This window comes from Chiloscyllium plagiosum, chromosome 5 (assembly GCF_004010195.1).
Source record: "Chiloscyllium plagiosum isolate BGI_BamShark_2017 chromosome 5, ASM401019v2, whole genome shotgun sequence".
Taxonomy (NCBI): domain Eukaryota; kingdom Metazoa; phylum Chordata; class Chondrichthyes; order Orectolobiformes; family Hemiscylliidae; genus Chiloscyllium; species Chiloscyllium plagiosum.
Genome location: NC_057714.1, coordinates 97,377,008 through 97,393,545, shown reverse-complemented (window position 1 = coordinate 97,393,545; position 16,538 = coordinate 97,377,008). Strand labels below are relative to the sequence as shown.

Here is a 16,538-nt window from a genome sequence, read left to right as displayed (position 1 = left end):
TTATTCTGATAGTGGGGGAAAATAATTATTGTGAAAGTGGAATTAAACTCTGATCATTCACACCTACATCATTGAAGAGGATTTTAAAGTTACATGCTAGTATATATTCACAACAATATTTTTTGATTTCTGTTCTGTTTTATAATGGGGAGACAAATGTATAATTGGAAGAATACTATCAATACTTGTTGAAATTTTCAATTTTTCCGGTAAAATAGAAACATTCTTTCGTAAAAGCTCTCAACTTTGGATTTGCACATAGATAGAAAGGCTCATGAGTTTATTTTGTAAATTCAAACAGGGGAATGCAGCTTTACAAAACCCTGGTGAGACCACACTTGGAATATTGTGCCCAGTTCTGGTCACCCTACTATAGGAAAGATACAGAGGCTTTGGAGAGGGTGCAAAAAAGATTTACTAGGATGCTGCCTGGACTGGAAGACTTGTCTTATGTAGAGAGGTTGACTGAGTTTGGACCTTTCTCTCTGGAGAGGAGGAGGAAGAGAGGTGACCTGATCGAGGTGTACAAGGTAATGAGAGGCATGGATAGAGTCGATAGCCAGAGACTTTTCCCCAGGGCAGGATTGACTGGCACGAGGGGTCATAGTTTTAAGGTGATAGGAGGAAGATATGGAGGAAATGTCAGAGGTAGGTTCTTTACACAGAGAGTTGTGAATGCATGGAATGCGTTACCAGCGGTGGTGGTGGAAGCAGAGTCATTAGGGACATTTAAGCGACTGCTAGACATGCACATGGATAGCAGTGAATTGAAGGGTGCATAGGTTCAGTTATTTTGTTTTAGATCAGGAATATTCCTAGGCACAACATCATGGGCTGAAGGTGCTGCACTTTTCTATGTTCTATGTTCCCCAGGCCATGTTGACGGAGGAGGAAACTGTCACTAGAAGTGTTCAAAATTGAGTAGGAAGAAGTGTTGAATGGGCAGTTTGTACTTAAAGTTTATAAGGTACTGGGGCTGAATGAGATGCATCCAAGGATTTTAAAGGAAATGAGAGTGGATTTTGCTGGGACTGACCATAGTACTTCAATCCTCCCTAGATTTTGAGAAGATGCCAGAAGACTGGAAAATTGCAAACATGATAGTCATGTTCCAAGAAAAGTTGAAAGGATAATCATGGTAATTACAGGCCAGTCATTTAACTTCAGTGATGGGAATGCTTCAAGAGATAGTTATATAGGTTAGGATTGGTAGTCATATGGAAAAATGTGTGTTGATTACGAAGAGTCACTATAAGTTTCTAAAGGGGAAAATCATATTTAACGAACTTCCTGGAGTTTTTTGAGCAAGTAACACAAAGGCTTGATGAGGTTAATGCTATTGATATGATGTACATGAACTTTCAGAATGCTTTTTGATATGGGGACACAGCAGATTTGCGAGGAGTATGAGCCAGGAGCAGGAGTAGACAATTCAGCCCCACGAGCCTGATCCATCATTTCACATGATCGTGGCTCATCTAAGTCTCAACTCCACTTTCCTGCCCACTATCCATAACCCTTTAACCCATTACTAACTAAAATGTTGTCTGCTCCTTAAATTTACTCAGTGTCCCCGCACATTGGGATAGTGAATTCCACAGATTCATGCTTCTTTGAAAGAAATAATTTCTCTTTATCTCTGCTTAAAATGTGCTGCCCCTCATAAAATTACAACCCTTCATTCCAGATTGCCCTATATGAGGAAACATCCTCTCTGTGTCCTCTTTGGCATTTTGTATACCTAAATTAGATCTCTTCTCACTCTTCTAAATTCCAGAACATAAAGGCCTAAACTGCTTAATCTCTTCATAAGATACATGTGCTTAACACACGTTTCACAGCAACTTTCGTTCACCTGCATACTCCCTGACCTTCCCTGTCCAGCAGTACCAGTTTTAAAATAGTCACTCCAGTTTTCCAATTCCTCCATTTCCTCCATCCTCTTTATCTCTGTAATTTCCTTCAGCTCTGCAGGTACAACAAGGGATATTAGATACATTGTAAAACTCTCTCTACTCTTTTAAACTGAAAGTACACCTCTCTGGATGTTGTCCCCATAAAACAGTCTCAGGACAGGGACAGGAGAGTGTTAGAAACAAAGTGAAGCTCCCTTTACACTGCCCCCATCAAACCCAGAACCGGGACAGCAATGGGGTTAGATACAGAGTAAAGCAGTAAAACACCCTCTGCTCTCTTAAACTGAATGCAAAATGAGAGTAAAGCTCCTTCAATACTGTCCCCATCAAACACTTCCAGGACAGGAACAACACGGGGTCTGATGTGGAGTGAAACTCTCTCTACTTTTTAAAACTGAAAGTCAAGGTCCCTGTCCACTTCAGCCACTTTGAGGAGAAGCATAACACGAAGTTAAATGTAGATAAGGTCCCTCGATACTTTCAAATTGAAACTAAAGCTACCACTTCTCTTTTAAACTGAAAGTAAGGTGCTCTGTATACTGTCCTCATCAAACACTCCCAGGGCAGTACAGCACAGCGTTAGATACAGAGTAAAACTCGCTCCACGTTGTTATTGTGTTTTAGAATCCTGATTTTGGAAACCTCACCGATCTTTGCCCAATTTCTGTATCGTTGGCATGTTTTGTTATTTATCTGCCTGCATTTTACAGTAATTTACTGACAAATCAAAATTCATTATTTCATTTGATGATTTGAAACTGATCTCAATCTGAGAATTTTTGACTTGCTCGCTACCTGGATGAATGCTGCTCCAACAACACTCAAAGCTTGATACCATTCAAGGCAAAGCAGCCTGTTTGATTCGCACCACATCCACAAGAATCTATTCCCGCCATCACTGACCCTTAGTAGCAGCAGTATGTGGTATCTATGAGACTCACTGCAGAAATTGACCCAAGACCCCTTGATACCTTCCAAACCCATAATCACTACCATCTAGAAAGACAAGATCATGGGAACATCGCCACCTCCAAATTCCCTTTCAAGTCACTCACCATCCCAACCTGAAATATAGAGCTGTTCCTTCAGTGTTGCTGGTTCAAAATTCTGGAATTCCCTCCCAAAGGACAATGTGGGCCTAACTACAGCACATGGGCTGCACTGGTTCAAGAAGGTAGCTCACTACCACCTTTCCAAGGGAAACTAGAGATGACAATACATTTTGGCAAATCAATGACATCCTCGTCCCAAGATTGAGTGTAAAATAAATCCTTATTTCTGGAATCAGTCAATTGTACGCTCAGTCTAGTTAAGCTCATAGAATAAAAATGTCTGAACCAATATGGATACAAATTGGCTGAATGATAGGAACAGAGAGGAATGGTCAATACTTATTTTTTGAGCTGAAGGAAGATATGTGTCCGAGTTCCTGACAGGTTGGTATGGGGTCCTGTGCTTTTCCTGATACATATTAATGATTTGGATCTTCATGTACAGAGGGCAGTTTCAAGTTTGCTGATGACACAAAATTTGAAAGAATTGTAAACTATAGAGTGGGCAGATAGGTGGCAAATGAGGTTTAATGCAGGGAAGTGAGGTGATGTATTTTGGTAGGAAGAACATTGTTTTTTAATGTTCGGGGATATGGGGAAATTACACATCAAAATAAATGACAACCCCATGGGGCAGCACCAAATCCCTCTTGAACCACAGAACCTCACTTAACAAGACACACTTTTCTGAATCATTAAATCATTCTTTCTTTCCACCAGCAAGCAGTGCTGCACAACCTAAGTGCTTTGGGACATTCTGAGAATGTGATAAATGTTGCATATAAGAAAGTTCCTCCATGTTCAACCATTTGTTGAACCAGGCACCAGGTGGTGATGCTCGTTTGAAGAACCAGTGCAGATACGATGAGCCAAACAGTCTCCATTTCACTGTAGGGTTTGTGTGATATTTGAAGAAAAGGGTTTCTTAGTGGAGTTACTGATGGATTGCCATCTTAAATTAGCGCTGATCAATTTGTATATCTTTTGTACAATTTTGTATTTTTTTAGGAACAAAATTACAGGTATTGGGTTTCAAAATTAAGCTAGTATATTATGTTTTTCATTTGTTTTCTTTTGAGACTATCAAGGGTTGCATTAACATTACATTAAAAGGCTTGTTTTCATTTACATGATTTGTAAGTTTATACCAGTAATTTGTAATTCATAGATTTAGTCAGTTTAGAAATGACAGATGCTAAACCAAAGATTGAGTTTGTGATATAACTTCCTTTTCTCTACCTCTGGCACTAATTAGCGCTGATTTTCACTGATGTTTCCTCTGAAAGCAAATGGTTGAACATGGAGGAACTTTCTTATATGCAACATTTATCACATTCTCAGAATGTCCCAAAGCACTTAGGTTGTGCAGCACTGCTTGCTGGTGGAAAGAAAGAATGATTTAATGATTCAGAAAAGTGTGTCTTGTTAAGTGAGGCTCTGTGGCTCAAGAGGGATTTGGTGCTGCCCCATGGGGTTGTCATTTATTTTGATGTGTAATTTATATTGAGTTAAATTATCTCCAGTCAGTGCAATTGGCTATACTTAGCCCCTATAATCCTGGACACGAGAGAGCACTCATAACTCTGGAAAGTGCAGATGAGGACATCGTTGAACTCAGCTTTTATTGTCTTTCCTCACCTCTATAACTGCATATTAAACCAAGCACCTGTAACCAAGACTCTCATAAGAAAAATGTTCATTCAGATAAAAGTGGCTCTTAATGCAGGACAGTACTCAATAAGAGTTGTATTTTCAGAAGCAGGAGGAACCAGATTTGAAAGGATGAGAGGGGAAATGCCGAGGAGGATGTTACTGCCATTTCAAAACATTATTAGGGCAATGTTAGGTGAATCTTCTGTATTGAACTTTTGAAATTAGCTGAGACATTAGCACCTAAGTTGAAAGTATATTTCTGCATTGTAAAGGTTACTGATTAAAGTAAAAGTGGAAAAGAAAAGCTTAAGTAAATTTTGAACTGATGGTTTTCAGTTTACAATGGCATTTGCACATCTGTGTGTACTTTCCTACTTATTAGATTTGGATTACTGTTAGAATCAAAAATGCCTCTGTCAACACAATCCTTTTATGAACTTTGCTCGTTTTGTAGCTCATTTTTAAAGCAATATTGTAATTATCCTGTAAAAATCTGATAAAGCTCATGAGAGACAGATGGAAGGCATTCGCAGACGCTTCCCTTATCACCCATCCTGTATCAGATGGAAAATTGCTTTGCTTTAATCCTGTGTTTTTTTTGTAAATTTCAAACAGTGTGTACACTGAAGGTCACGCAACCTTTCACTTGGAGGTTGGGTGAGTTTAACAAATTAACAGCTGTATGATAACGACCAAGTGTTAAGGTCAAATTTTATAAACATCTTCAAATTGTTCCATTGCTCTTTTCATCTTTCCTGCATTTCTTTACTGTTGCACATTGTATATCTCAGTGATGACAGTCTTGTTCAGAATAGATGATTGAGATTCCACATCTACTTTAGGCCTTAACCACATGGAGTAGGCTGGCTCTTCTTTTGAGTTCTGAGCAAGTGCTGCATCGCCATCTTTCAGATGAAATAGACCAGAAGTTGTTGAGGTGGTTAAAATATTTTTTTAAAATCTTGTAGCACTTAAGCATCCAGGCTTTTCAGGTGCCATGCCCAACGTTCATGGCTGTATGTAATCTGTTTAGGCAGATGTAAAGCATGCCACTCGTTACAGCAGAAAAACAGGCAGCCAAATCAAATCAGCCTCCCTATCTGTGTAGTTGCAACACATGGGCCCTCAAACTTACCCCAAAACAGATGAACTGGCCATTCATCTCACTTTCTGTTTACGGGACCCTGTGGGAATGCCTGCCTACACAAGATTAAGTACACTTCAGGGATAATTCATTGGTTGTGAAGTGCTCTAGTACACCTTGAAGTTATGAAATACTCTTTCAAACTGATCTGGCCTTTTTAAAAGAAAATCCTACTTCCTGTTTGTCTGATTTCTGTGCTTCGTCATCAGTTTTCAAGACACGCATTGGAAGAATTACCCGTTTTGTTGATATTGGGTGTGCTGCATATCATTAACAAAAAAGGCACACTGAGTGAGAGTGTAGAATCATTTGACAACCACATTTAGGTTCAAATTAACATGCATCACTTTGGGATTGAATAATATATTTTTCCATCGTGCTAAGTTCTTGGAGTAGAAATAACACCATTTGATGATTATTGCAAACGATATTATAATTTCTTTTCCCACTGATATGGACCTTTTTCCCGTAAGTTACTTAGGAGATTATAGATTGGCTAGTTCAACATTGATAGTAAGAAATCTAATTGAATTCCTTGTAAAATAGAAAACTATTTTAAAATATAAAGAAACCAAAATTAATGAACAGCCAACATGCATTTTAAAGCCTTTGCTTCATCGACCACATTGAATTTTTTGAATTGGCGACAGATAGACAAGGGCAAGTTACTAGATCTAATATATTTAGATTTCCAAAGCACCTTTGATAATGCACCACATAATCATCTAATTAACAAAGTCACACATGTAGAGGAAATGGTGGTGTGGTGGTAATCTTCCGAACTCGTTCAGAGGCCCAAGCTAATGCTTTGGTGACTTGGGTTCAGATCCCTACAAGTTAGTTGGTGTAGTTCAAATTTAATTAATAAATCTGGAGTTGAAATTAGTTTCAGTAATGGCAATTAATGATTAAAATTATCAGCAATTGTTGTAAAAACTATTTGGTTCACTTATGTCCTTTAGGGAGGTAGATCTACTATCCTTACCTAGTCTGGCCTGCACATGACTCTAGACTCTCAGCAAGGTCTTTGACTTTTAACTGCCCTCTGAAATGGTCATACAAGACACTCAATTCAAGGGGTGTTAAAAATGCTGGTGCCCACATCTTGATTTTTTTTCTTTAAAAGTAGCAGAAGATTCAATGCAGCGAATAAATACATAATAACTCTTCAAAGTGACTGAAAGTAGTAAATGGGGTTACACAAGGATTGATACTTTGATTGCTTTGATCACAAATTATATTAATAATTTAATCAACACAATTTCTAATTGGAATGGATCATCACTTGGGAATACTGAAACACATTACAAGGAAATATTAATAAGATTTCAGAAAAGGCATATAATTAACCAATGAGTTCCACCTTTAAGTATGAGGTGTTATTTTAGTATGCTATAGTAGGGAGGTTATGTATTCTTCGGAAAATAAGAATCTATTTGGGATAAGAGGTGCAAAGGGTTGTAAGTGTTCAAGTACACAAATTTCTAAAAATCATGATGGAAGCCATCGAGACCAAACAAAAACAATGAAGAACTGGAATATATTTCTGGAGGAATAGCATTTTAAAGTAGAGAAGTTATACTAACTTGTACCAAACTTGGTTACACTATATTTGGTGTTGTCTGAAGTACGTTTCCATGTTTGAAAATGGATAAAGAGACACTGGAGATAGTGTGAAGAAGGTACATAAATAATTTGGTTGTGAATGCAGGAGGTATGGATAGTAGATCATATCAATATTGGTGGTGTAGTGTACAGCGAAGAAAATTACCTCAGATTCAACGGGACCTTGATCAGATGGGCCAATGGCCAAGTAGTGACAGATGGAGTTTAATTTAGGTAACTGCAATGTGGTGCATTTTAGAAAGGCAAATCAGGGCAGGACTTAACCATTAAATGTATAGGTCCTGGGGAGTGTTGCTGAACAAAGAGATCTTGGAGTGCGGGTTCAAAGTTCCTTGAAAGTGGAGTCACAGGTAGACAAGGTAGTGAAGAAAGTGTTTGATATGCTTGCCTTTATTGGTCAGTGTATTGAGTATAGAGTTGAGAGGCCACGTTGCGGCGGTGTAGACATTGGTTTGGCCACTTCTAAAATACTGCATTCAATTCTGGTCTCCCTGGTGTGGGAAAGATGTTGTGAAACTTGAAAAGGTTCAGAAAAGATTTACAAGAATGTTGCCAGGGTTGGAGGATTTGAGCAGTTGGGAGAGGCTGAACAGGCTGGGGCTGTTTTCTATGGAATGTCAGAGGCTGAGGGGTGACCTTATAGAGTTTTATAAAACCATGAGACTCAGTGCTGAGTGAATAGTCAAGGTGGGGGGTCCAAAACTAGAACGCGTAAGTTGAAGATGAGAGGGTAAAGATTTAAAAGGGACCTAAAGGGCAACTATTTCATGCAGAGGGTGGTGCCTGTATAGAATGAGCTGCCAGAGGAAGTGGTGGAGGTTGGTACAATTACATCATTTAAAAGATATCTGGATGGGAATATGAAGAGGAAGGCTCTAGAGGAATATGGGCCAAATGCTGGCAAATGGGACCAGATGAATTTAGGATGTTTGATTTAGTATGGACAAATTGGACCGAAGGGTCTGTTTCCATTCTGAATAGTTCTATGACTGTATGACTCTGTGACTATAAGAACATTTGTATATAAGATATATTTGGAGGTGCTGGTGTTTGACTGGGGTGTACAAAGTTAAAAATCACACAACACCAGGTTATCGAAAAACAGGTTTATTTGGAAGCATTAGCCACCTGATGAAGGAGTAGTGCTCAGAAAGCTAGTGCTTCCAAATAAACCTGTTGGACTATAACCTGGTGTTGTGTGGTTTTTAAATTTGTAAATAAATGCTTGACTTGAGGTTATACAGATTCAGAATGGATGACCAAGTTGGCCTTAGTTTATCTTGGAAAGAGAAAGCTGAGAAATTACCTACTAAACAATTGTCAAAATTATGAAAGATTTTGACAGAATGGATAGAGGGCACATTTTCATCTGTTGAGAAAGGTAAAATTAGAGGCTGTTAACATAAAATAATCACCAAGAAACTGAATGGGGACTTCAATAGAAACATCTTTACCCAGTGAATGGTGAGAAACCACAGGTATTGATTAAGGCAAATGTTGCAGCTGAAATCAAGGGGAAGCCCCATAAGCCTATGAAGGTGATAGGAATAAAAGATCATGCTGATCAGAATTTGATCGGTGTGGAAAGGAGGAAGAATAAGTGGAGCATAAACACTGGTATGAACCAGTTACACTGGCTGGTGTGATTTAGTGCCCTATCTTTTATATCTATGTAATAATACTTTTCCAGTTAGAATATGTTATTTTTCCCCTCACTTTGTCTCATTTTCTGTTACTGTGTTGAAATATCATTGATTTGTTGCATAAAAAATGTTGTAGAGCTAAAAGTCTCAGTGCTGATTTTTTTTTTTCAACCATTTGTACTAAAATCTAAAACAGCCAGAATAACTGAGCTATATGTTTGTCATTCCAAAGTAGCTGAATGGGTAAAGAGGAAGACACTGTGCCCGTATTAAGGTTAGAAGGTACTAAATATACCTGGAATTCTGGCACTGTGATATTCTATTGAATGTTATTTGAAGTATTCATAAAATGACTCTGTTCCTATTGCAGAATAAGTGTTTCAGTTAATCAGAGGATTATAGCACTTCCTCATGACAATCGTCAAGTTCGATTATTTGATATGTCAGGAGTACGTTTAGCACGTCTACCCCGCAGTAATCGTCAGGTAATTCAAATTTTATTTCAATGCTTAATTTTTATCCTTCTAATAGACTTATCATTAAGCTAGTGACTTTTCTCATACAATTATAACCAAGAGAATTAGGATTGCTTTAAGGTTTGTAAAAATGAATAGATGCATTTTAATGAAATAGCAGTAGTTCCTGCTCCTGAAAATAGTTGAAACTTAGTTATTGACCAATCTTTGTGTTTCCTTAAGAAGCTTTAATCAGCAAATCTTACAATATCTACAGAACTGTGGAAGTCAAAAGATTAAAAAGTGAACAAGACCATTCATTTCATCAAATTTGTAAATGCATTACAATGTAACTATAATGACATAACATTGTGTTTTACTTTGTCCATAAGGTTAAGTAGAGTAATAATTTTTTGAAAAATCGAAGCTTACAAAAAAATTGTATATATCTTAAGTGCAAAATGATGCACAAACTGAAGCTGACATTTATGCATATAGAACCTTATAAATATTGCCAGTTTAATGCATTTTCCCTTGACAACTGTGGCCATGCACTTGGTAAACTGTACTGGCGTTTGATGTAAAAATGAATAGATGCATTTTGATGAAATAGCAGTAGTTCCTGTGCCGGAAAATAGTTGAAACTTAGTTATTGACCAATCTTTGGGTTTCCTTGGGAAACTTTAATCAGCAAATCTTACGATATCTACAGAACTCAGTTGGTGACAAACTAAATCACATGGGTCCAGGTTCAAGTCACACTCTAGGACTTGAGCACTGAAATCAAGGTTGCCACTCCATCGTCGCATTGAGGGAGCATTCCATTCTTGGTGGGACAGTAAATTGTGGTCACATCTGCCTGCTTGGTTGAATGAAAAAGTTCCCCTGGTGGTATTTTAAGGAAGAGCATGGGAGTTATCCCTGATGTGCTGACTAATGATTATCTGTCAGCATCACAGAAAAAAAAATCATCTGGCCATTATCACATACATAGCTGTTGTCCAAGTTTACTGAGTGCAAATTTACAGCTTTGTTAGCTCTGGAGTAACAGTAACTATGCTTCAAAAACACGTTACTGGTATGAAACTGAAAAGGGTTCAGAAAAGAGGGGTTGGAGGGATATAGAGAAAGGCTGAATAGACTGGAACTATTTTCCCTGGAGAGTCGGAGGCTGACGATAATTTTATAGAGGTTTATGAAATTATGAGGGGAATGGATAGGGTAAAAAGACAAAGTCTTTTCCCTGGGGTGGGGGAGTCCAAAACAAGAAGGCATTAGTTTAAGGTGAGAAGGGAAAGATATAAAAGGGACCTAAGGGGCAACTATTTCACGCAGAGGGTGGTGCGGATATGGAATGAGCTGCCAGAGGAAGTGGTGGAGTCAGGTACAGCTACAACATTCAAAAGGCATCTGGATGGATATATGAATAGGAAGGGTTTAGAGGGATATGGGGCAAATGCTGGCAGATGGGACTAATTAAGATACCTGGTCGTCATGGACAAGTTGGACCGAAGGGTCTGTGTGATTCTATGACTCTATGAAGTACATTATTGTAGCACTTTCATAGTGATTATACGATATGGATGTAAGTCTTGCCTTTTGTTCTTTACTTGGTTCAGTTTTCATTGGGAGTTAGAAAATAACATGGATTTCACAACAGCATCATTGATATTAATTTTACATATATTTAGGTATTTGACTGATATGCCTAGTGATCATAGGATGCAATAACAGAAGTAGGCCATTTGGTCCGTTGAGTCTGTTCTGTCATGTCATTCAGTGAGATAATGGCTGATCTGATAATCCTTATCTCCAATCGCCTGCCTTTTCCCCATAACTCTCGATTCGCTCACTCATTTAAAAAAAATCTGTTTATCTCAGCCTTGAATATATTTGATGGTAACCAACCTCTACTGATTGGTTATTCATAGACACTTGCACAGATTGATACTGTCTGAAAGAAGAATTTCCTCCTCACCTCTGCCCTAACTGGGTGAACCATTCCTCCAAGATTATGCCCTTGTATTAGGTTGCCCCACAAGAGGATGTTTACCATGTCAAACTTCCTCTATGTTTAAATAGAATTGCCTCTCATTCTTCTAAACTCATCGTACATTCTGCAACCAACTCACCTTCTCATAAGAAAAGCCCTCCTTACCAAAAAGCAACCCAGTGAAACGTCCCTGTACTGCCTCTCCAATGTCAGTACGTCTTCTTAGATAAGGGGACCAAAGCTTTTCACAATGTTGCAACTGTGGTCTACCTTGCACCTTGTATAGTTTTAGGAAAACCTCCCTGTTTTTATACTTCACTCCCTTTGAAATAAAAGTCAACATCTCATTTGCTTTCTCTATTACCTGCTGAACTTGTATGTTAGCTTTTGGTGATTAATGCAGAAGGACTTCTAAATCCTTTACTACTGCAGCAGCTCTCAAGTCTTTCTTCAGTTAACTAATATTTAGCTCATCTGTTCTTTGTGTCAAATTGCATAACTTCACATTTTAACTTTCCATCTGTCAAGTTTTGCCCACATATCTAACCTTTCTATGTCCCACTGCAGGCTGTTTATGTCATCCTCGCCATTTGTATTCTCAGCTATTTTTGTGTCATCTGCAAATGTTCCTACAGTACATGTACTTCTATCTTCCAAGTCATTAATATATACTGTAAGTAATTGTGATCCCAGTACTGATCTCTGTGGCATGCTGTTGGTCACAGGTAACCATTCTGAAAATGTTCACCCCACTTCCTTTATCCTAACCTGCCTTTTATTAGTTAACCAATTCTCTATTCATGCTAATATATTTCCTCAGTACCATCGACTCTTATCTGATTAAGTAGTCTATTGTACTGCACCTTAACAATCACCTTCTGGAAATTCAAATGTATTCACTGCTTCCTCTTTATTTACCCTCATTGCTACCACCTCAAAGACCTCTTTTTGTGAGGCATAATTTCTTCTTCATGAAACCATGCTTGATTATGTATTTCTAAACACTGTCCTATGTGTCTTTTATAATAGACGCTAAAATTTTCTAAAGAACTGCAATATAATGAAATTCAAAATGCTTGACGTGAAAAAAATCTGGGAAAGTGCTCGTGCTTAGAAAGAAAGAAAATAATGTGTTTTGAATATGAAAGTGATCTGGGGATCCTGTTTTATAATACATTAATACTGTGTATTAATGTTGAAAGGTATTAGGTAAAGAAAATCAGATTTTGAGATATACCATTAAACCGAAATAGGAAGGTATTCCTGCCACTCTGAGTATTGTGTGAACAGTTGATTTCAGTGGGCACAAACAACTATTGTAACTATGAAAGTGAACATAAGGGAGCAACCAGAATGATTTGAAGAGGTGGAGGGATTGTATTATGAGGAATAATTATGATAATTAGACATTCTGATATTTTAGAATCATCAGGTCAGATTGTTCAGGAAAGATGTTAGGCAGTACTTCTACACACAAAGGGTGGTAGACATTTGGAACTCTCTTCCACAAACTGTAATGGATGCTAGATCAACTGTTACTTTTAAATCTGGAATGTGTAAATTTTTATTGAGCAAAGGCGTTCAGGATATGGGCCAAAGGCAGGTCTCTGGAGGTAGGCTACAGTCAGCTATGAAATCATTGTATGGTGGAATAGGCTCGAGGAGCTGAATGGCCTACTCCTATATTACCTGAAAGGATGAGGTGGGGAGGTGATACAATTACCAATTTCAAAATTCTAATGGGTATCAATAATGCATCACTTTGGGAATGAGTAACGTATTTTTTAGAACTCTTAAGCTGCTGGAACAGAAGTAACACAGTCTGATGATTATTGTTAACCCTGCCATTTTGCTGTAGAACAGGAGAACATGGGTTGCAGCTGATAGGGGATAAATTCAAGACTGATCTATCAAAGCATTTATAAGTGAGTGGTGTATCTATGGAACAAGATGGTGGAAGCAAAAAATATTAATTCATTCAGATGCTCACTGTGCTCCTCTAGCAAGATGTTGCAGATACAATGGGCTGAATAGCTTACTTTTGCATTGTGACACTTCAGCGATTCATTTGTGGGACCTGAAGGTCATTGGCTGACCAGCATTTATTGCCTATCTCTAGTTACTCTTGAGAAGTTGGTGGTGAGCTACCTTCTTGAACTGCTGCAATCCATGTGCAAGTTGTCCTGATGCAATGTGTCACTAATTCAAGTTATGATGAATGGAAAGTGTAACATGCTTTGGAGAAACTTTAGATATGTGACTTCTAAAGTTTTCCACAGCTGGGGATTTTTTTTTGCCTCCTATCAGGACCTGTTATATTCTAATTGATAATGATGACATGTCAATTGTATCAACCGACCACCAGTTTTAATAGAGCTAAAACTAAATGGAAGTAAGAAAACTGCTAAGCTTATTGTAAAGTTGGAACTATTGAATACTAAACTGGAAATCATAACATTCATCAATGAACTGCAAGTTTCAATAATTCAGATGATTCCAATTTGCAGAAAAGCTTGACACGAAGATGATAGCCATAAGTCTCTTACAGTCCATGCCAAGAAGTTGCCATAAATTTAAAAGCATGATTGAGAATAGCAGTGCTTATTTCTAGGAAATCTTTCCCCTCCTTTGTGATGTGGTCATTCATTTTACTGACAAATTTAGTCTTCTCTAAAGAAGCCAAATTGTTTACTAGAGTTCTAGTGTAATGCTAGACAACGACTGAAGAAATTAATTTGAATAGAAAGGATTCAGAGCCTGCAAGAGGAAATAACTTATGTTGGGGTGACAGACTACTAACTCCTTTTTTATCACCTGTTACAGGGCCATCGACGTATGGTGTGCTGCACAGCTTGGAGTGAGGACAATCCAACATGCAACCTCTTCTCTTGTGGTTTTGATCGTCAAGCTATTGGTTGGAATATCAATATCCCAGCACTCTTGCAAGAAAAGTAAAATACCATAGAGTGTTTCAAAACTGACTTTAAATAACTCTAATCTTTATATGCTTAACTATGTTTCTATTGTTGTTACTGCTGTGAGTCTTCCATCTAAGAAGAAAGAATTGTATGATTGGCATTGAATGGCTTAACATGCATAATCTGCATGCAATGTCCATGAAACTATGCTTGGTTAATGAGCCAATTTTGAATGCAACCATGCATATTTCTTATGTTTGTAATTTATGTGTTCTTCGCTGGTCGTTAGAATTGGTTGACCTTCTCACATACGGCGTATAAATGATTTGCACAGAAGTTATAGCTGGATTCTGTAGCAGTGTGAGCAGGGCATTTTTGAATGACTGAAAAAATGTGAAGTTCTACCAAATGTAAATTATGTGAAGGGTATAGTTGTGTTTGTTGTAACCTGAAAATTCTACATATCTTCCTTGTTGCCTTGTAGAAAATGCGGGGTTAGGATATTGTAATTTTGATGTAATTTCGCATATTATATTTTCCTTCAGCAGTCTTTCTACCTGCAATCAGTATCTGACTGTATCAATGTACTGCAGTGAATTTGAGATATGTATTTAGATCTTTTCCTCATTTCAGCAATGTTTGGAATTCAGGTATTTGAATATCATAGGAGTGGGCAGTAATGTTCATTTGTGGAATTATAACCTCATATAATGTAGTTAGTCAGTTATAGGCCTTGGCTCTGATATGCATTTTGTCAAAACGTACACTAATGAGAAAGAAATGCTATAAAGTTTTTTTGTATACTTTTTTTTTCTTTACTTCTGTGATTCAAGCCAATATTAAGTGCACAGAGTCCTACCTCCAATCTGTGAGATTGTGGGCATATGATTAGTGTTGTAATGTCTGCGATCAGGAAGACTCATTAAAGACTAAAGGCAAATTATTTGCATTCGAGATCTCATACGCACCATAACTTTGTTAGTCACATGAGACTTCAAGTGCTGAACATAATGGCTTGGATATCTAAATATGCACAAATTATCTAAATTCCGAGTTTAAATGATTTGGAACCCATTGTGTTTCAGATTTAATGTATATTTGCATATTTTTACATAGTTAAGCACAATTGTGCTTAATATTAAGTAATTTGGCCAGCAACCAGTTCAAGTGACAAAGCATTGTGGTGCTATCCTTTGTCCAGTATGCTGTCAATGCAATAATCTAATTTCATGAATTATTTTGGTTCCTGCGTTAGTACCAACAGAAGCTTGAAATAATCAGATGTTTACTGGCAGGTATAGATTTAAATTTTTCTTTATTAACCCCAAAGATTAGTAATGTTCAAAACTGCATCCTGCATTTAGCTGCCTGAATGCTAAACAATGTATTGCATATTGTTCATAATCTGTGTTTCAATTGATGTTGGCTTTAGTGTTAATGGTTTATCAGTGTCGCAGTTAGAGCAAATAATGCAGGAAACAGTTTTTTTTTGTTTTCTAACAACTGGACAATCTTAATGGACTTGTTTGGATTTGATATCAACAAATGAATGGTTGATTTCCAAGTCAGCAGTCCATAGCTGCCTTGGAACTTCCTATTGGATGGATGAATACTGCAGTATGCTGAGTATGATTATGATACTGTCACAACATATGGCAGTTTACAAGTAGAGCACTGGATATTGTTTAAGCAGCAGATTGTTCTGACATAAACTATAAACTATCCAATGTAAGAAACATTACTAGACAAGATGTTGTAACTTCTAAAATCAATTTTTGTTTGTTTGTGTGATTTGTATCACGTCCCCGTGTGTTCCATGGGCAACTCAGTAAAAATGTAGTTCCTTCTTTTCATTAAAGCATTAAATATTTGTGTTATAAATTACTTTTCCAGTGCTTTGGGACTGCTGATTCAATGTTGCATAGAGGTGTGACAACAACTTATATGCAAGTAAAATGTTTTCGGAGATGATTGTAATGTTATTCATAAGTAGTCATAAAGCTGCCAAGAGCATTTTTGCAGAGAACGTTTACTGCATTAGGTTGTTGGATCAGACAATGAATAGGATTTCTGATCTAAGGTAATACATGTTGCTAACTGTTGCTAACTGTCATGCTCATTTTTGTCAGGTTTCAGAG

The 16,538-nt window shown here is 37.5% G+C and overlaps 1 protein-coding gene across 2 annotated transcripts in view; it reads left to right on the top strand.

Annotated features, from left to right (window-relative positions):
• The window catches only part of wdr37 (WD repeat domain 37), a 145,160-nt gene extending 128,876 nt beyond the window's left edge, over positions 1 to 16,284 (top strand). For both annotated transcript variants that reach the window (XM_043690670.1, XM_043690669.1), the window contains 2 exons: positions 9,405 to 9,519; positions 14,306 to 16,284. In XM_043690670.1, coding sequence (XP_043546605.1) covers positions 9,405 to 9,519; positions 14,306 to 14,437 — 247 coding nt within the window. In that variant the 3' untranslated portion in view covers positions 14,438 to 16,284. The remainder of the gene's footprint in view (positions 1 to 9,404; positions 9,520 to 14,305) is intronic.
• The last annotated feature ends 254 nt before the right edge of the window (positions 16,285 to 16,538 follow it).